The 21,405-nt window shown below is 40.5% G+C and overlaps 1 protein-coding gene and 1 long non-coding RNA gene across 6 annotated transcripts in view; one reads left to right on the top strand and one right to left on the bottom strand.

The window, feature by feature from the left end:
* The window catches only part of MON2 (MON2 homolog, regulator of endosome-to-Golgi trafficking), a 75,623-nt gene extending 61,251 nt beyond the window's left edge, over positions 1 to 14,372 (bottom strand). For all 5 annotated transcript variants that reach the window (XM_068934344.1, XM_068934364.1, XM_068934335.1 and 2 more), the window contains exon 1: positions 14,090 to 14,372. In XM_068934344.1, the coding sequence (XP_068790445.1) occupies positions 14,090 to 14,200 (111 nt within the window). In that variant the 5' untranslated portion in view covers positions 14,201 to 14,372. The remainder of the gene's footprint in view (positions 1 to 14,089) is intronic.
* Positions 14,373 to 14,449: 77 nt separating this feature from the next.
* LOC138066276 (uncharacterized) lies at positions 14,450 to 20,453 on the top strand. Its single transcript, XR_011139539.1, has 2 exons — positions 14,450 to 15,485; positions 16,973 to 20,453. It is a non-coding gene; the product is annotated as an uncharacterized lncRNA (long non-coding RNA).
* The last annotated feature ends 952 nt before the right edge of the window (positions 20,454 to 21,405 follow it).

The raw sequence follows: 21,405 nt of genomic DNA, 5'->3' as shown, positions 1-21,405 counted from the left end.
CACACTTACCAGGTCAAAATTCTGAAGACATTGTGAGGATCAGTAATTATATCATCACTTAAGCAATAAAATCCAGTTAATAAATTGGACGTGGTACTCAACGCTTGAATTTCATCACTGTTCCTCCAATCTCCTAGTAGTACTTCCAGTTCTAAAACAAATGCTTCTACTAACAACGGGTATCAGAATGAAATCCATTTTCCGATGGATTTTGTATGCATGTAATTTCCATACGCAAATTATCCCAATGCTGTAACTGCAGTGCCATGTATAAGCTCTACAAGCCTTCCTTGTCAATAGCCTTGGTTCCTCCTGACATGCCACACAATCTGCAGCAACGGTTCCTGCCTTGGCCCCATAAGCATCACCCGAGTTACCAACAACAGCACGTTCTGCCTCCACTGCAGGTGCCCTCTCAGCTGGCCAGGAGCCTAACTGAGGGTGCTGTGCGGCCTCACGGATACAGTTTTTCCCCAAATTATAGGACACAGATTACTAGAAAATATTATTTTGTCAAATTTAAAGTACACTACCACTGTTTAATTCAGTTTCATATTGCAGTGTACTTTATGCACTAAGGCTTTCTACTTTTCCCCGATTTTACCTTACTATTTAAAGCAGCATGCTGTCGCTATACAAAACAGACTAGAGAAGCCGACAATCTACAGCAGCAGCAGCAACGTGAAAGTGACAGAACATAAAGTTCTACCATGTAGTAACATTTCCCTTCCATCAAAACACTATTCTAATAAGATTTCCCATAAAACCAGATTAAGAGGAATATACATTTAAAATCAAACACTGCAATTGAGATTTCATATACATATTTTATTTCTCCAAATAGCTAATTTAGAAATAGAGAACTTCAATTTTCAACTTTATTTTTTTAGTTCCCAACACAGAGAGATTAAGCGCGGCCGTACCATCATTACATTTGACTATATTCGTGAAATTCTGGGGATCTATATAAGCTTTGCTGAACACGGTGAAAAAATTGTGTAATACACACACAGTGCCTGGACTGACATATAACATGCTCAAATGAACATAAATCGACATGCAAATATATCTTCTGCATAATTAAAGCAAGGAGTGCTGAATGCAGCTCATTTATTTTAATTACGTTAAAGTGTTGAAATGTCTAAGTTTTAAGTCTATCCCTGTTCTGCTTCAGTTATAAATTGTAAGCTAACGTGGGGGGCGGGGGGAAGTCTTGCCTCAACAAATTATTCCTATTAATTAATACAAAGGATTTGTCACAGTCCAAGTTAAATTATCGTCAAACTAAAACTCATCACATCTACTGGCAATTAATTTCTTTCTTGCTAGTAGTGCACACTCAGTCTGAATCAAAGAAATATTAAGCCTGCCCACACATGAGACATTCACACATACTGTGGCCTCTTTGGATGAAGAGATAAAAAGTAATTTACCACACATAGTCCAGTTAGCTGTTTCTACATTGGCTTTATATAAAATAGCATACATTTTTTAAAACTAAAGTAAAATAAAACAACAACTATTAGACATTTTACTACCATTCTGAACACAACAAATTTTTTTCCTTATGAGATACAGAAAGTTCTATGATTATCTGAATTTTACTTCCTAGAAAAAAAAAAAAACCACAATTATATACGTAAAAAACAAACACATTCTAACATTTACAAAAAACGACTTTAGTTGAAAAAACATCCACTAGAAAAAAATGAAACTATAAATAGTTATCTGGCTATCCTATTAACAGCAACATAAAAGTATATTTGGATAGCTTCAATTTCACTTGGCAAGTTAAAATAGGCATTAATTTTACAAATTACCTGAATGAGAAAATTACTACAGCACTCTCCAAGACACTGCTCCATTAGAAAATGATCTTGTAAGAACACTAATCCGGGAGGTGGCTAGCATAATGCTGTACATTTACTGATACAAATATGATAATCTACTTTCACATAAACAATACAAAGCACCATGTTTTTAAAGCAGTTACCACTTTCATAAGTAGTGCTACCAGAGCTTCAGTTAGCACCACAGTAAACAGGAGCAGTCTAATGAGCAAATCAGTTAAAGCTCTTTCTTTTTAAAAAGAGGCAAACATACATAATTCCTGCAGAATTACAAAGCTCAAGTGTACCCGAAACCCTCGGTCAATTAGCTTTCTTATTGTGCTACTTCAATACCTGTGTACTAAACTGAACTGAACAACTGCCACGAACACGCACTAGCCATTAGTGGTTTGTTCCACATCTCTGCTGAAGTAATTGTAGCATTCAGTTTGGGGAGAGGACTCTTTATGGAGAACATACATTGATTTGAATATGAGCTATCACTGAGAATCGATCTTCTGGATATTTGGAATGAAACAGTCAATAATCTTGCACCAAACTTCATCAAGGCCCTCTGGGTTCAAGCACTTGCTTCATTATCTTTCTGCTTTGGCAGAACTTGCTAGGTATTTGCTTATGACATGGAAATCACCCGTAACAGAAACGAAAGTAAAGCAAATGAAGAATTTATTTACAAAAATGAGGACACACTCAGTGCAGTTGCAAAGCTTATAGAAAAAGTAAACTGAAAAGAAAGCTATGTATAATACCTACCTCCTAGATCCAAAGCTCTCTTCCAGTGTACGGTCTGACAGTGAAAATATTCATAGCTCCCTGAGAATTTCAGTCTAAAGCTACATTATACACATATGCTTACAAAATACGAATTCCCACATGCAGATCTACTGGGTTTTTTTTAGGTCCCCCCCACCAACTGTTTCTCAGATCCAAAACTCTTCCCCTTCTCACTGACTTCTTAGTCCAAATGGGAAAGAACTTCAGTCTTCCTGTCATTAGACTTCTGTGTACATCCTTCCAATCTTGGCGACGTTAACACTTGTGTAGGGCCAAAAGCACCAATCAGGAAAGAGACAGCTAATTACTGCTTAGGCACTCGGCTAACTCCAAGCAAAGAGTTCACCCAACCTCCAGCAGAATCAACAATTTCCAACAAATTCAGGTCCCAGAGTTAAGTTCCTCCACATAAAATATGTGCATATAAAATATTTATAAAAAGATTTATAACTTATAAATACTGCATGTAGGTATTAGACTGTTAAGGTATGCAATTTTACTAGTAACCGCTCAGAATAATGTAACGGTCACCCACCAGTATCGGGAGCACAGCGATAACTGCATCTGAAGTGCACCAGCCTGTCTTTTCAGCTGTGAAAGCTCTCAGACTAAACTGCACTGGATCAGACTACATTACCAAAAGATACCACTGTAGCTAATTCCATGGTGATGACGATGTTACTTTGCAGCGCAAGAAAAGAACGGCCAAAAGGAATAATGGCACGGTGTATACTTGAATATGTAGCTGTGTAACTATTTAGGGCAAAGGCATCAAGGACCTCAGCAAGCGCAACGTGGCAACACATACTGACGTGCAGGCAAGGTGCCACAGGGTTGCGTGTGCCATTATTTGACAGCAAATCAGCTGCTCCACAGTAATTCCTACAGACTTGCTCTTACTCTGGGGTAAATGAGAAAGAGCTACCCTTTTTTTGGCTGAATAATAATAATAATAATAATAATATAGTTACTAACTTTTCATAAGGGAAAGATGACAAAATTCTAATCTAGAAGAGGCACTTGTAAATGAGACTTTTTCAGGAAGTGAAAAAAAATCCATTATTTTTACCATATCCGCAATTTTAAAAAGGTGTTGAACTTACCGATCTTCAAAGGGATTGGTACCTAACAATTAGGACCAGAAGTGTCAGCACTTTTTTTTAAAAAAAAACTCAAGAATTATATCCCCACCTAAAGATATTCAATAGAACAGCAGGCCTGAGCTGAAATTTCTTATACAGTTTGATCTAATTTTAAATATATTTTTGTGTATGACCTTCTACATGAGATAGCATTGTTACTAAAAAGTAATAAATTCAAAAACTTCCACCACTAATGTTTTAAATGACCTTTTTTGTCTCAAGTAAATGCTCAGAGTAAATTGCTGCCTCCAGAGATAATAAAATTGCTGTAAGGTTTGCTGCTCTGACTAGGTAAGCTTTTGATTTCTCTCTTCTAAAAAGAAAAGCACTCAAGTACTTTCAGGAATAACAGCCTGCGTTGTTATTTACATGACATCGTTTGTAAATCTTTTACTAAGACTGGATCTTATTTTTTCTATTCATCATTATTTGTCTTTCCAACTGGAACACTAACCCTACATTCAATAGCTTAGGCAAGAGACACTCTAAAGTGCAGTTTCAGTTCATACTTCTGCTGTGCTTTGCAAAAGTACACTACAAACTACCACGGTACTGCAGAACTATTATTTTGGAAAAGACCACACACACACACAAATCCACACTAAATCAGTCCCATGAAAGTATTCAAGTATAACGTATTTGTGTGAAAAAGACTGTCCTTTCCTTCCATGTTTTTATCTTCTTCATCAGGAGTACAACCCCTACTCAGAGCCTTCTCTTCTATACAGATCTATGCTAATTCTGGTCATATTTAAACTGGTGAAACGCTGGTTCAGATCTGATGGCACTGGGTACTGACAGGGATTTATTATATTACATAATTTAACGCTTTTGGATTAGAGGTTGCTCATGTCCTACTGGCTCAGAGAAAAGTCTACTAGCAGAGTCTCTGAGAATGCAGCATCACCCACTGTAAAGGAAGACACAGTTAGGGAGTATGCAAGCTAAATACTTAAGCTAATTGGACACATACAAGTCCATAGACCAAAGCGTAGGCACTGAAAGGCCACCTTCTCTCAGCATCACGCTGACTGGGGAAGGTTACTGATGACTGGGAAAAGGTAAGTGCCACACACAATTTCAAGAAGGGCAGGGAAGAATGTTAAGGGAACTACAGGCAAGTCATCCTCACATCAGTCCCTGGGAGAGTTATAGAGAGTTATAGTTTTCCTTCTGGAAACCATTTCCAGGCACATGCAAGGCAAGATGACGACTGGGAACAGCCAACACAGATTTACCATGGGCCTGACCAACTTGGTTGCCTTCTACAGTCAGGTGACTGGCTGTATGGCTAAGGGGAGAGAAGTATATATTTTATACCCAGACTGCAGAAAGGCCTTTGACACTGTCTCCAACAGCATCCTTATAATCAGATGGCTAACATATGGACAAGTGTACAATAAGGTAGGTGAAAAACTGGCTAGACTGTCAGGCTCAAAGGATAATGACAAGCAGCAAAGTCCACTTGGCAGCCAGTTATTAGTGGTACTCTTCAGGGATCAATAGCAGGGTAAATATCATTTAATAACTCAGCGACCTTGATAATGAGATGGAGTCTGTGGACAGATACAAATTAGGGGAGGGCTTCAACATGCTGGAGGGCAGGGCTGCTGTTCAGAGGAACCCAGACAGGCTGAAAAACTGGGCTGACAGAAACCCATGAAGTTCAACAAAGGTACCTGCAAAGTCCTGTGCTTGGGATAATTTAAGCCCATGCAGCACTACAGGCTGAGGGGTGACTGGCTAGAAAGCAGCTTTGCAGAAAACGACCCAGGTGTCCTACTGGAGAGGAAGTGGAACAAGGGCCAGCGCTGTGCCCTTATAGCAAACATGGCCAACTGCATGCTGGGCTGTATTAGTAAGAGCATAGCCAGTGGGCTGAGGGAAGCGAGTCTTCCCCTCTGTTTCACACCTGTGAGTCCACTGCTGGAGTACCGTGTCCAGTTTTGGGCTCCCCAGTATAAGGAAGACATCAACATACTACAGCGAGTCCAGCAGAAGGCCACCAGGACGGTCAGGGGCTGGAGAACAACATACAAGGAGAGGCCGAGAGCTGCATTAGTTCAGCCTGAAGTCGACACGGCTGAGGGGAGAGCTTGTTGCTGTCTACACATACCTAATGGGAAGCTGTAGAGAATGTGGACTGGTTTGCAACCACTGTTCAGATATATGTATATATATCATCCTGGATACGTGCACAAGCAGAGGAAGACAGTAAGGAAAAAATGAATGCAGCAATTCTTTCACATTACTTGTAATTCTACAATTCCTGCTCAAGTTTCCTACTGCAATTTTTGTTTCACAGAATCTTAGTAATCACAGTAAAATATCATTAATTTTCCTAAAATTCAAAATTATACTTCAGGAAGCTATTTTCATCATTGCAACATCTTCAACAGAAAAGCAGCTGCAGCTACAGTCTTCCCAGTATTTTAAGCTTGAAATATGCAATTTACGTGAATTGTTGAACAGCCTGACCGTTTTTCTTTTTTTAATTGAGAAATTATTACAGTTGCCTTTTTTGTTCCTGTTACCTCCGTTTAGCACATAAATGCAAGAAAGTCCAAAGCGATGGTCAGTGTCTATTCATCTAGAAAGTTTCTTTAACTGCTCATGCTCTAACTGAGACAGAAGCAAAACTGCTCTGGTTTATTCTAAACCATGGTCTAGTAGTGCTCAGTAGAAGAAATAAATAATGTACATTTCCTGTTCTATGACATCCCAACAACATGGACTATAGCGGAAGATACTAAACTCTAATCCCTGCTAGACTTGACTCAAAGTCAGTACTATTCTCAGTTACTGGTGCCCCAATACTATAAGAAAAGAAAAAAAAAGTGCTAATTGATTCTAAAATTTTCTCCACCAACTCAAGATTTATGATATTCCATATTTTTTGGAGAGATCCTTGCTCATTTCCAGCTTTAGTACAACTATATTAGTTGTCCTGATGTTAAAAGTGCTATTTCCCTTGACAGGAGCGATTACTCTTCTAGTCTATTAATCTTCTGAAATTGTCAGCTTGCAGTATCAGCAAACGATTCAGAGACCTGAAGGTTAACTGTCAATAATGCCACATGACGTGCCAGTGCCTTCTAAATTGCTTCAGAGCTGTTATGTCACCTGATGCGAATGTGTAGGTAAAGATAATGAAATACAAACATTTAATTTCAAGAATTTTCATCTGACAATCAAAACACTATACCACAGCTGAGAAACTGTCATATATAAATCAACAGTCTGAATCAAAACGAATAACATGCAACAACCCATTACTGAGCTGCTGGTGGAAATGAGAAGAAAAATATTAATCAAGAGTTGATACAGAAGAAATACAACTACTTAGTGAAGATTTCTCAGTCAAATCTCTTTCTTGCATAGTAAGACAGAGTAAGGATATATGCAATATTTCTTATGTATATTATATATATAAAAAAGTGTGTGTGTGTATACGATGTATGGATATCTTAATAAAGTCCATGTCAAGCATTAATGCATTTCTGAATAATCCATCAAGTACAACACAATTGATTATAAAACCCACTGAACTAGAGCATTTGAATTTTCATGACATTCTTGTCATGACAAATCACCATTCTACACAATAGCATGTTTCAGAGCTTTAGGAGATTTGCACTTGAAGTTCAAACTAGTTTTGTGTTCTGCTAGTTGATCAGAACAGATGGGACCAGGAAACACTTGAGGCACTGCCACAGATACTATATTCAGAGTCACCTAGTCAGAGACTGTAAACCCATGACAGTGATGGCTGTTTGCCCGGCACCTGGTCAACAGTTGACCAGAGTCAACAGTTTGGACACTAGTTTAGAACCTGGGTCTCCAAAATCTAATTTCCAAAATACAGGTTTCCTGTATTATCTTCAGGAAGCCATGGGAGGGGGAGGGAATTCAATCTGAGATTAAGACACTAGAACTTACGTATCTAGACTCCCACTAGAATGGAGATCTAGTTTCTACTGAATGCTCCTTAGTTCTTAAAGCCCCTTCTTAAACTAATTCAGCTGACCCTCCAGCAGAGGCTCAGTACAGTTGCCTAAGCTTGGGTCTCCACATCCAAGACATCTACATGTGGACAGCAGGACACAGTGCAGGACCTATGGAAGACATATGCTTTCCTGGATTCGCTGCTGCAAGCCAAGCAAAATACATCAAGGCATCTCAAGTGGCAAAGATATCTATGTGTGGATGACAGACTGATTCAATTCTCTTGGCCTCTACTGCAGACTCCTCTGAAAAGCTGCCCAGCTCCATTGACTGTATCTCCATAACAAATGATCAATGAAGGGACATTGAACAGGCACCTGAATCCTGCACTGAATTCTACCTTTAAAAGTTTACAGATAGACTGAGCTACAGAAATCTTTTTTCATAATACTTCTGTTATATCTTTTAGGATAGTAAGAAGGGTACATTAAAGTTTTAAGGTATTGTATGACGGACAAATTTGGCCTACATGCATAAGGTCAGCCATTCTTGAACCCATGGCTTTTCTTATAAAAGATAAAAATAAGAAGACAGAAGAACAAAAGGTCACATGAAATTTAAGGTCTCAATAAGTCCTGAAACTCAGAACACATTTGAATAGAATTTGATGGTCCCCCAGAAACATAACAGTGTACTGTTAAAAATAATTTATTCAAAAAGTATTACTGTACACAGATCATTTTTGAATAAAAACATAGAAAAATTAATTGATTCCAAACATGAAGCTAGCAGACTTGGCAACTGGTAAAGATTAGCAGCAGGAAAGGGATGGTAAGAAATACTAGGAGTCACCTGTTTCAAGTTACCAACTCAGCTACTGGCTAGTGACCAGAGAACACTACAGAATAATTTCAAGTCACATGCACAAGACACATGCTTGAGCGGAAGCTGCCTAATTAGGAAAATATGCATTTTCGCATCACATTTCTCTGTCTCAAAAGAATCTTCAAAACATTAGTTAAGTGATGACTCAATTAAAGCAAACAAAAGCTCTTTCTACACTATTTGCATCTTCCTGAACTAACGCTGAGGATGTGAAAATTAATCGACTTGGAAAGCTCACTGTAGGTTAAGTTCCTTATAGGCTACAGCTTCAGTATTATTTAATACATTTTCAGTAGAAAAATAAAGTAAAAAACAAAAATTTGGTTACCCCTACAGAGACTGACTTATGCACTAAGGTTTGTTCTATGCCAAATCCGTTTTGTTTCCTGTCTTTTCACTGTGATAGGAGCACGAACACAGTTCTCTCAAACCCATCAATGCTACTAATACATTAAGTGCCTGAAAGGAACAAATTACAAGGCGTTTCAGCACATCTTTTCCTTTCTTAATCCCTTCCTGGTTTGTCTAGTGAACTTTCAACAGGCTTTCTGAAATACTGTTACTATTGCAAAACAAACGGCTAATATTGACACATTCAATTTTCTTTTTTACTATTCATTATGGTTCCATCAGGAATCTTAAAAGTCAAGATTTATCAGTACGAACATCTGAAGATCACTTGAAAACTATAAACCTAATTAACCTTTGTAACATGTTTAAACTTGGCAATATATCCTCACATTTGGTTTCATGCTGCTACCCAACAAGATCAGAGAGATTCCCTAAAAGAACAGGCTTCCAAACTAATTTTTCAGCATTAGCACTAAGATGTGTTCAGTATCCACACATCATTCCAAAACTAGAATGCCTTAATCAAGTGGATGCAACTGTCACATATATCTCCATACAGACAGCAGTGGGCTCCAAAGGAAGAAACGCATGAATAAAACTGTGTTCACAGTACACAACAGGGAGTCCCTAAGCGGCAGCCATATAACTTACAGTGTAATGAAATAATTTCAAAAACAATTTCTTGCTTATCCAGAAGCCGCTCCAGTCTGGACTCTTTAAGCTTTACTCAAAGAACTTAAAGCCACCTGCCTATACGTAAAGTTCTAATAAAAGAAGGAAAATAAGACTGCAAAATCAGATCCTACTATTTCTCCTAGATAGAGCGAATCTACTGCACTGTTTCAAAAATGTTTTAATACACCAAAGGTATACGCAACTCAATAAATAGTTAAACAAAAGCAATCCTGCTCCATGTCAAAGGTCTGGAAAAGAAACAATATGGGAAGGATATCAAAAACTATCTTTCAGTAGTCTCTGGAGAACACTTTGACTGAAATACTCCAAGCTAAAAAAGTGATGCTTTTCAAAGTGCCCACGTAAAGTCAACGGAAATCGAACATGATTTCTTTTCCATGCCTACTCTTCCAAGTTATGTCAGCAGCAAACATCCTAAAACATAAAGATACTAAGACTTGCAATTAATTAAAGGGCTGCTAAAATACTGTGTTGAGCTCTGTTATGTGTACCGTGCAGGTCAGTCCAGAGTTAGAAGTTAAGCATTACTTTGTGCTAATAAAGAACAAAGCCTAGAGCCCACCACATTAAAGAGAATTACGGGCAAGTAATACTATCTTCTAGGAAAAACATCAGATTACTTAACATAACATAAGCACAACTGCTGCTGGTGCCAAAGACTGCTTCATCCTCCTTAAACTCCAAAGATGCAGTTCAATTTATGTTTGTCCTGAAAGCCTCTATCATCTCCCTGCTTAGTGTTTGTTTCTATAACTGGGATATGAAAAGACACTGTGAAAACAGGAGTATGTTTTTCAGCAGTGTAATTAGTTGTACTTCTGCCAATATAAACAGTTTTGGCATACCTCAGACATGCAATCACCAAATCACTCTTTGGTCACAGCATATAGCTTTCATGTTTAATATATTTCTGTAGAAAATCTTAAGTAATACATAGGATTTATATACCCTAATCATACAGAAACAGACAAGAAAACTCTAATAACAAATAGATGCGGGTCTGAAATCTAATAGTAATCAGTATTCCCCACACCCTTAAAAAAGGAAGTCTAACACATGGCTAATCCCAAAATACCGCCAGCAACATAATGTCAAATCCACAGATTCCTTTCACAGCTCCATTTTGCACAGGATTAAGTGACATAACCTAGCAAAACAAACGGTTCTATTCACGTGCATAATCTGTCATACACAGCAAAGATGAAGCACAGACTGCTTTGGGGGCAAAAATACATTCTGTTCTTTCTTAGGCAGATATTCTTTTTGCTTGTAAGGGGAAGAAAGTTTCAGGGTTTGTCACACACTTAAAGATTCAGTATTAGGAGATACTGAACAGTTTCAAGGCTTCTTAACAGATTATCAGAGCATTAGTAGAAACCTCAAAATTCACTGTTAGAAGTGACTGGACTTACAAACTACATGATCTCCACATAAATACGACTTCCTAAGAAAACTTTACAGACTCACAAATAATTTAAACTACATGAGACAAAAGTGCTTAAAACACTGAAGAGTTCAAGTCTCATTCTCAGTAAGGGTTTAAGATTTTACTTCAGGCACCTGTACGAGGAGAAGGTCTAAATCTCACAGATTTCAAAAGACAGCCAACTGATCTCTTTCCTGCTGACCCCCAAAAATCTGATAACGCTCTCTGTGCCTAATAAATATGGCATTAGTTCATAATAACACGTGCATTACAAACATATTTAAAAGGTGAAAAACAAAACCCTATTTAATTAAAACAAGCATTATTTTTCAGATCATGCCACTTTCTAACTCCTTACAGTACTAAACCAGAGGTTTTGTTCACACTAATCAGTTGAGTAACCAGCAGAACTGAGAACCATACTAATTCTTTTATCAGCGGCAAAACTATCAGCTAAATTCATTTTATAGAATTTTCATAAACACTATTAATATAAAAATCCAAAAGAACAGACAGAAATAATTTGAGAAAGGGCTAATGACAGCAAATAGCTGTGAGTAAAGTTTTCACTAGAAATTGAAAGGATTATTAGAAGCATCTTACCTGCATACAGTACCTATCAAATCTAACAACTATAACAGAGCTCATAACTATTAATTTTAGACCATGTATTTTCAATAGCTTTATCACACTATGATAGCATTACAAAGTGACACAGAGGTGCACGTATCAGCTGCAAGATAAGCATATAAGCTACACTGCACGTGGTGGTGAGGAGAACAGTTTGGTTATATCACAAGTATACGGTGAGATTATAAGTACTAGGAATCAGTTTAAAGAAGCCTGTATTTAAAAGTTGTTCATAAAACTGGTGCTGCTCCAAATCAGTAAAAAGAACATGCACCTCCTCTGATCACTAGCCAAATCCAATCATGATTAGAACAAACACATACGATTTAAATACCAATTCATCAGTTGAGACTTGACAGACAGAAAAGTAGGATACCAGTTTCCTTTAAAACTAGAGAGAGAGAAGAGGAAAAGGAAAAAAAAACAAAAAACAAAAAAGCTTCCAGAAGCAGGAAATAGTCTTACTTCCTCACAACTCTATCATATATCCTATTTTAGGACTGCTACTCATCTCTGACTTCTATATAAGGACCCCCCAAACTCCATACAACTGTGAAAAACTTAATTCAAAATATTGACAAAGCAAACTACATAAACTGCTGTCAAGCTGCAAAAGGGAACACGAAAAGTCACACACGAGAGTATGTTAAACACGTAAAACAAGCACATATCAAGAACCGTAGGTGCAGTGGTTATTTTAACCTTCCACATGGCAGATATAATGAAGCATTACTAAAAATACTAACTTAAGAATTGCATTGCCCACCTCCTTTGTAGATCTTGAAGAAGGTAAATGTTATTACAGCGGGGAGAGTAGTTCAGCAACTAAATAACTTACTCAAAGTCACGCATGAATACACTGGGTAACGTGGAAATGGAACCCCAGTCGCCCTCTAAAATACACACTGGGCCTTCTGTTCACACATAATCAAGAAAAGGTTGTGATCATTTAACCACATACAATTTCTCAAACACACTGGTATTCTTCTCCAACCTATAATCATAGGTAACATGCTCTGCTACAGTATATCACTTCAAGCCTTTCAAAACAGCACTGTCATTAGCTTCAATTCACCTGTTAAAGCGTGCAATACTTTGTATGGCATTAAATATACTGTCTGTTAATTAAAACTAGAGTCATACTATATATGCAATTCCTTTCTTCCCAATTGACAGTGTCTTTTTCATATCGTCGCAGGTACCTTTCTGGTTCTGCAACTTAATCGCAGTTTTTCCTTCTACTGTTGTGTGGAAAATATATTTTAAGAAATGACAATGCACAAACTACTGATAGGAAAAAAGTTAAATTGACCACATAAATACGTTAAAAAAACCCTACAAACGCACTGTTAAAATGTATACTTTAATTAGAGAGAATACTCTGTTCTGCTTTCAGTTAGAGTAATCCTAGTTATCAAGATAACTGAGGTCTTGAGCTGCAAGTACAGTAAACCCGGATCTGAAAAATATAACATGCAGTCCGGTTAAGGTAAGATTATTGATGGATTTAAAAACAAAAAAAAAAAAGGGTGTGGGCGCTGGGGGGGGGGGGAAGAGTAACCTAGACTATTCTGTCTCCCAAGCTTCTCCAGATTGAAGGAACTGTCCCACAGAAAGTGCACGCGCGACGCCAAAAATCACCGAGCGCGACCGTTGAACCGGCGGCCGCTGGCAACACGCGCGGGCGGTCCGCGATCAGCAGCGACGAGGGGCGGGCGACGTCCCCTCCCTCCGAAGCGGTGCTCCGGCGGGGCCGCGGGTCTCCCGACGCCCGTGAGGGTCGGACCCCGGCGCCCCCGCCAACTCCCGGCCCGGCCAACGGCAGGACGCGCCCGGGCGGGCGCCGCGTGCGGCCCTCACAAGCCGGGCTCCTGCCTCCTCGCTCACCGCCCAGCTGCCGCTCCAACGCTGCCGGGGTGAAATACGCGCTACGCCAGCCGCTATTTCCCAAACGCCAGAGCGGAGCCTGCCGCGAGCGAGTCTCTCGAGGAGGCGCCAGCGCCACACGGCTCGGCCTCCCCCCTCTCCTCCCGAGGGGCTGCCAGGGCGACCCGACTTCGCCCCCGTCCGAAGACGCGTCCCCACCTCGCCCTCCTCAGGGAGCTGAACTCTCCCGGCCCGCGTTCCCTGCTTCGGTAACGCGCTAAAAACACCAGCGCGAAGGGAACAGCCGCCCCCGGGCACAGAGGCGCTGGGGGAGCTCGGCCGCAAAGGACGGACCGCTGCCCAGCGCCGCGCCTCGCCGGGCCGGGCCGGGCCGGGCCGGGCCGGGCCGAGAGGGGCCCGGCGGACGCTGGGCGGCACTGCCCGCGGCGGGACACCGCCCCCAGCCCGCCCGCCGGCCCCGGCCCAGGCAGGCCCCTCGCCACAGCGGCGCCCCAGCCCCTCACCTCCTTCACGGGGGGGAATTTTTTCCGGCACTCCAGACTCAGGCCCCGCAGGTCTCCCTGCATGTTTTCCAGCAGCTTCTTGACGGCTTCGGGGCTGCTGGTCCCGGACATGGCGCCGCCGGGCCGGGCCGGCCCCAGGCCGCGACCGGAGCGGACGCGGGAGCTGCTCGGACGGGACGGGACGGGACGGGACGGGACGGGACGACAGCGCCTCTCGCCCCACCGACGCGGCCCGACACGTCTGCGCCCCAGCACCGGAACCCGTCACCGCGGCCCCGGCCCCTCCCCCGCGCCGCCGCCCCCGCCCCTCCGCTCCCACAATGCCGGGCGCCGCGCGTCAGCCCGGCCTGCGCACAGCCGGCCCCGGGGCGGGGAGAGCGGCGGCGGCGGCGGGGCTCGGCGGGGTCCCGGGCAGCCGGACCGCGGGCAGCGGGGCGTGATCGAGGCCGGGTAGTGCGTATCGTCCGCCCCCGCCCGGAGACGAGCTCCCGGCCGCCGAAACCACGGCGCGCCAGGTACCGCCGCTGTGGCCGGCTGTGGGGATGGGCGAGGAGGGCTCCCGGGCCGCGGGAGGGCCGGCAGGGAGCGGGGCGCAGCGCGGCCGCCCGCGGCTCTACGGAAAAGAGCACGTAAGAGATGCCGCCGTTGGGGAGCGGCCGCGGGTGACGGGGTGGGAGACGGCTGGGGCCGGGCGGTGGCTGGGGCCGAGGGGAGCCGCCATCACAGGGCGGCGGGCTGGCGCGGACCCGCCGCCGGCCCTGCCCCGGCCGGGGCATCTCGCTCAAAACGCCGCATTTCGTAAAAACTACCTCACGGTTGTCTCGGGTAAGGACCCCCCCCCCGAAGGTAAGCGGTGCAGGTGTTCTTCAGCAGATAGACAGCGCTGCTGGTGGGCTAGAAAAGTCCTCTGGTTTTTGGATGGAAGGTCTGCACTGAGTGCGGTTAACAATTATGAAACCGGCTCTTCCGTTTTCTTTGTGAAGTACTTCACTTTTTTCTGCAGGCTTTAACTCTTGTATGCTTTGCGATCTTCTTGTGCTCACAGCTTTTCGATGCTTTTCTCCATGCAGAAGTCGGACTGAATTCTTAGTTGGTAAGAGATGCAGAGGGAGCACCTTTATGAAAACAGGGCGGAGGGACGCGAAGATTTTTCCAGAGATACCTTATTCACGGTAGCTATACAACAGTGTTCCCCTAAAAACCAAATGCTTTTCATCTACCTAAACCATGTTTCAACAGCAGGGATGCAGATGAAAATCCTAAGATCTTCAGGCAGTCGCTGTAGGTTTTTGTAAGTTCCCTGTGTAACCTCAGCCGCTCCAAAAGCTTCCGTCCCAAACCGATTGAATGCTTTCTTGGAGCCTCTTTGTAGAGGATCCCGTTCATCATCAAACAGGTAACATTTCACAAAGATTTTGGTCTTCATTGAAGTAATTATTTCTCCATAGCCTAGCTGTTGTCAATTTTGTACTGCAATAACTCTTCTGCTATAGCACAGAATAATTCTGTAGTAATTCCATAACCCCAGAGAATTTGAAAACACTTTTGAGTTTCTATAGTCGGTAGCTCTAAAATTTGAGAAGATTGAAAAATTTTACCAAGAACAAAACAGAGAAGAAACTCTTATTGGATTACTTGATCATCTTCTTGCTTCTTAAAATCTGTGGAGTTGTTGAGTATTGATTTCCCTCCCCACCAGGTGTTTGAACTTTTCCCTGGCAGCGTCATGAGAGTCTGTTTAATTTATCTCATTTTGAAATTCCTTCCTCCTAGTCAGTCTGTAAAATAGTAAACCTTTGCATTATTGTTATATTTGTTCTTTTTAATTTTTTTTTATTTTTTTTAAATGCCTCAATTTAATTTCAAGTCACTTTGGAGTCAGTAAGTGCAACAGTTTGTGTGGATGTTTCTGAGGGCACGTTTTTGACTAGCATGTTAGAAATGCTAGTTAGTGCAATACAAAGCTTAACAGCTATGGTTATTATATTGTTGTTTGCTTTATTATTAAATTATATGTTATTTTGTGATGAACACTGAGTGACTGGAATCATTCACAGTACTTTATGACCCTAATTAGCAACAAAAATGATCATGAGACTTACTATGATTCATTCAATTATCTCTTGGAACCACTGTTCATGTTCATATGATGTGCATCAGTCCTTTTCTTTATGTTAAAAATGGTGTAGCACTTAGCTGTGTTAATTTCAGGTATCTGCTCGTAGCTATAATCCATCCTAATAGGCATACAGATTCCGACTTTGACTATGGGAACGTGGTTCTGTTGCCATTGTACTCAGAAGCAAAACTATCAAATTTTGCTGTAGTAATAGAATTGGGCTGAGACTGCTTGGAAGAACTGGTTTTTTTTTCCTCCGAGTTCCTCATCCCGTTGTACTTCAATACCCTTCTGTAACTAATATGCATCTATACATGGAAACAATACTAAATGCACTTCGGGATATGAAATACCATCAATTGCGCGGTCAAGTAAAGAAGTTTACAAGTGTCTCAGATGTTTTCTGCCTGCAGAGTTAAGAGACAGGATGGAAAGAGTTTTGCTGTGAAGTGGATTAAAAACAGATACTAATATCAAAAGACAGATATTAGTTTGAAAGAGAGAAAGTGTGAGGCACAGCTTAATTAAAAAAATTCCTCCCTGTAATCCTTCATTTAAAAAATATACATGGATTGCATTGGTCTGTGCAAGCACAAACAAGCCTGGTAGACACCCTTTACTATGTGAGCATGTCATAGGCATCTTCTTAAATTATGAGCCCAAGAACTTGGGGAAGAGTACTCTTCTGGCCACAAGTTGGTAAAAGCAGAGGGTTAATAACCCTCCCACTAGTACCTGGTTTTATTTTTATCTTTTTTATCCAGGATGAGCCCTCATTGCTTTTGGACGTGGCTGCATTGAAGATTTGTATTTACCAGCACCTCAGGGATTTCTACAAAATGTAATATTCCAGCATGAACTCCCCTTGTGCGTTTAGCCTGTGTTCCTTTTCAGTTAGGTATTAGTGTATATTTACATGTTAGTACAAGTGCATGTTTGCATTTTTAGTTCACTTTTTTTTTTTTAAATCAACTACAAGAGCAATCCCAGCTGCTGTCAATGAATCATCTTCTTGGTCATTTGCAAACTATCAGTAATTAATCTCACATTAAGGTCACTGACAGAAATTTTACGTAGCAGATGCCCAGCTCTATGACATGTATCAGATACTGAGCAATGATTCCCTATTAGATTACAGCACAATTACTTCAAGTGCTACATCTAAATCTCTCAACTGGAGACTTAGATGCTTTTATGACTCCTGTGTATACAGCGAATGGACTTGTTTTACCTTCTCTCCTGCTTGAATCTCATCCAAGCTGATTCATAGCTTTTTTTGTGTTGTCCTTTTGAATACCACTAAGTGAATCAGCTGAACCTGTTAGCATCTTTTCTGAGAAAGCACTGTTGTCCACTGCTTGAATTAATTTTTTGATAGAGCTAACAGGGTAACAGAAGACTAACAGATATATGACATTCACAAAAAGTTATCTGCGGCTCCCATACTCTTCATGCTTATTTTACAACTGAGGATGACTCAGAATAGATTAAATAACTTTCCCGATCACACAGGAAATATGTGGCTGGCTTGGCAAATAAACCACAGTGTGTGCATGAAACTGAAACTCTCTCTCATTCTCTTACATAATATTTATTGTCTCATTGGTCAGATAACTGAACTGTTATCTGTTCAGGCAGCACCTGTGAATTTTCTCTGTAGACAAAGAGAAGCAACAGTCTTCATGATCTGTAACGTGGTATGTTCACAATACTTTTTTTCCGCCGAGTGTAGGAAATAGAGGAACTGTGATAGAGATGTTTCATGACAATTGCTTACATTGACACATCCCCTGCTGAACATCTGTGCTGCTATATTAACAATTAGCACAGCGTGAGAGCACCATTAGAGGATGGAGAACCTTCAGCGGTGCTGCACTTCACATCAGGATTTACTGCAATTTTCATGTCTCTTCTTAAGAAGATAGGTTCAGAAATAAAGGCATAGATTTGTGGAAGCAAAATAATTCTGATTCTAGGCGGTATTTTTTGATCTAGACCTCTTGTTATAGAGAGTAGACTCATCTGCGCTGTCTGGAGAAGTCTTTCCCTGAATATCTCATTCCGACTGCAGAACACGTCAAGTAAAAATTCCCGTCAGGAATGTCAGAAATTTGCATTTGTGCTAGTCTCTTTATTTTGCTACTCTCTCGTGTATTTGCCAAAAAATTCCCCATGTATTTTTAATCTTTTCCCTTTTATCTCTTCTTCAGCTTGTTTGAAAAGTATAGTACTATTTCCAGACACCCAGCAGCCAACAGACAATCTACTAATCACAAAGCAACATGAAAGAGGAGAAGGGTGATCCCGTATGTAAAAAAAAATAACTCTTATGGCTGCTGCAGCAAAGGGAAGAAGCCACTGTATGCTCTCCCCGACTCTTGTGAATTCTTAAGAAAGTAATTCCAGACTGAAGACTTGATGCTGCAGATAGATTGATATTATTACTACAGAGGAGTTTCTGTCTACTGAGTGAATTGTTAGAGCCTTTGTGTTAAGAGTGCTTGCCAGGAGTGGCCCCTGACTGTTGCGCACGCTGAAGTAAGCTTTTTTATAGATATACCCACATAAGTAGCTTGGAGGCCAGCACACTACTTAGTTATTTTTTTCTCATACTTCCACTGCTGCACTGCTAGCATGACCAACTTAATTTGTAGCAAACTCAGATCAGTCTAGACAAGACTCATTTTGGCTCTGTACTTTTGAGCACCTCCAGCACGACTGTCCCCACAGCTAACTGAAGTGTAACCACTCAGTTATTTTATGGGCAGGTGTTTATTCTAAACTAGATGGATTAGAGGTTTCCGAAAGTAGAGATCTTGATAAAGAGCTTCTTGGTATCACAGCCTTGATTTACTTTTTTGTTGTGCTCGTCTTTGTTGGTTTATAAAGATTGTAGACCTCTTAAAAACACTCCTTTCTCTTCATTTCATTCAAAAGACTTTGCCATTTGTATGAATATTTGTTTGGCTGCAATGTTGTTGTGTTTATAAGCAGCAACCTGAAAGAATTTTGTTATTTAGGTTGAGTCAAAACAGATAAACAAAATAAACATATTTCCCAGAGAATTTGGAAGACATCCAAAAAAAAAAATCCAATCATAAGGAGCCACATGCTTCTCTTTGTAGTAAAGTGATTATATGGATCACCTCCCCATGTAAATATGTATCATCCCAAATAAAGTAGGACTACAGCACAGTACGTATCTATGTCCTGGGTCAGGAAGAAGCAGGTGCACCTGTATCCAGGTATGCATACTGCAAGTTCATAATTATCACTAGAATTTTAGGAGCACTTCTAGTTTTATTAAGTATTTCACAGATTGGAGCCCTCTTCAGGAGTCAGTTCGCAGGGTGCTGTAGATGAGCTTGCCTATCTCTTCGCACCAGTATGTGGATGTGTTCTTGGTTAACGCTAATTTGAGCGTAGGAAATTCCAGTTCTGACTACTCCTCGTTCCTGCTGAGAGCCAAGCCACCTAGTGACCTGTGCAGTAGCTCACGGGCACATGCAGGAAACTTGGGGATACCTGTTCAGCCAGTCTGAGACTTGACTTCCTCTTGACGACGTGATCATAAGTAGATTCCTGTGGCTATTTATTTTTGTAGAGGACTTCACTTACCTGCCCTTGTCATAAGTAACAAAACTACACCATAAGCTAAGATCTGATAAGCAATTTAATTATAAAATTAGAAGTTAATATTTACTAAGTATTGACAAATTCTACTAAAATTTCAGCAAATGGCTTTGCTCCTGGTCAGTTCAGCCACAATTTGGTATACAGGATACAAACGTATGGTGGGCTTGAAGGTACTATTTTGATGGAGATAAGATCATAAAAAGCCAGACCAGTATTATTAATAAAGTTCAGTGGTGTTTCAGAGACCATAACACTTTGTTTTTTCCCTTCAGCACATTTGGGGCCTTTCCTTGTAGATCTGTTCCCCAACGTTATTAACACATCAACTGCTCTCCTTAGTATGTCATCCAGTACTTGGATATGCGTAACCTGCAGTTTTCTAGATAATGACTAAGTAAGGGCTCATGTAAAAAAAAAAAAAAAAATAGCGGAGCTTTTCTATTACTATTTTATTTCAAAATGTCCTCGTAATGTGCTTGAATTACTTGAAAATGGTTCCTTTCTAGTGGTTTTCTGTATCTTTGCTAAGAAGTTAAATCCATTGCTGGGAACCACGTTACTTTTGTTTTTTTTTTTTTTCCCTACAAGACAAGCCACATCTACCAATGACTTCAGTTCTCAGCCTCCTGTTAGTTATTTTTGCAAGATTTGCTTTTTTTAATCATGGGATTCTGCTTTTTTAGTATGTATTGGAAATCCTGTACCGCATCCTTATTAGTATTTTAAAGCTACCTTGTAGTTATATTCATCTTCTATATTCAGGCAGTATAGGCTTCTCCCTATTCCTGCGCTTCTTAGCTTTGAGTCATTGTTTTCAGATAAATTCATAGTTCTCTCCAATTTCTTTCTCTCTGCTGTGAGTTCTTTTGCTTTTGTCTCTTACTAGTGTATAGTAACGTTAGAATATTTCGTGTGTTTGTTCTGGAATGGATTGTGTATATTTAATTTAAATTTTACATCTGCTTTGTTTCCTTTTAAGTGTTCATTTCTTCTCATAGAACTTTTTGGGAAGACTTTATTGATTAAATAAAGTTGATATCTCTATGTGGGCTTTTTATGTCAAGAAAACAATATCATGTCAGTCAAGTCCTAATAATATTGTCAAATGCTACTCGTAAAACTTAGACACTGTAATCCATCACGCTTGATATTAAGGGAGCAATTTACATAGTAAAAAATGAGCTTTCCATATGGCAATCTCTGGCTGAGCATGAAGTTAACCAAACAGAAATCCAAAGGTTATATAGACAGGATAACCAAATGCATTCCATAGTAGGTAGTTCTACAGATTGCTTTATTTCTTTGTTTTTTCCCTTCATCTTAGCCACCTTATCACAAAATTATTACAGAAATGTCTAAGGTTACGTTACTTGAAGACAACTTCTACGGCATTATTTCCTGTACTAAAAACCAACATGTACACCTAATATTAAACTGTAAAAATCAGTTAATTCAGCAGTTCAGAATGAATATTTTCTGAAGATAATTCTGTTATCTCTATCCCATCAGGTGTTTAAAAATAGATTATTGTGTATTATGGGCATCAGAATTATGAATATTT

Source organism: Struthio camelus, chromosome 1 (genome assembly GCF_040807025.1).
Source record: "Struthio camelus isolate bStrCam1 chromosome 1, bStrCam1.hap1, whole genome shotgun sequence".
NCBI classification, from domain to species: Eukaryota; Metazoa; Chordata; class Aves; order Struthioniformes; family Struthionidae; genus Struthio; species Struthio camelus.
The sequence above is the reverse complement of the archived record's forward strand: the minus strand, read 5'-3'. Positions and strand labels throughout refer to the sequence as shown.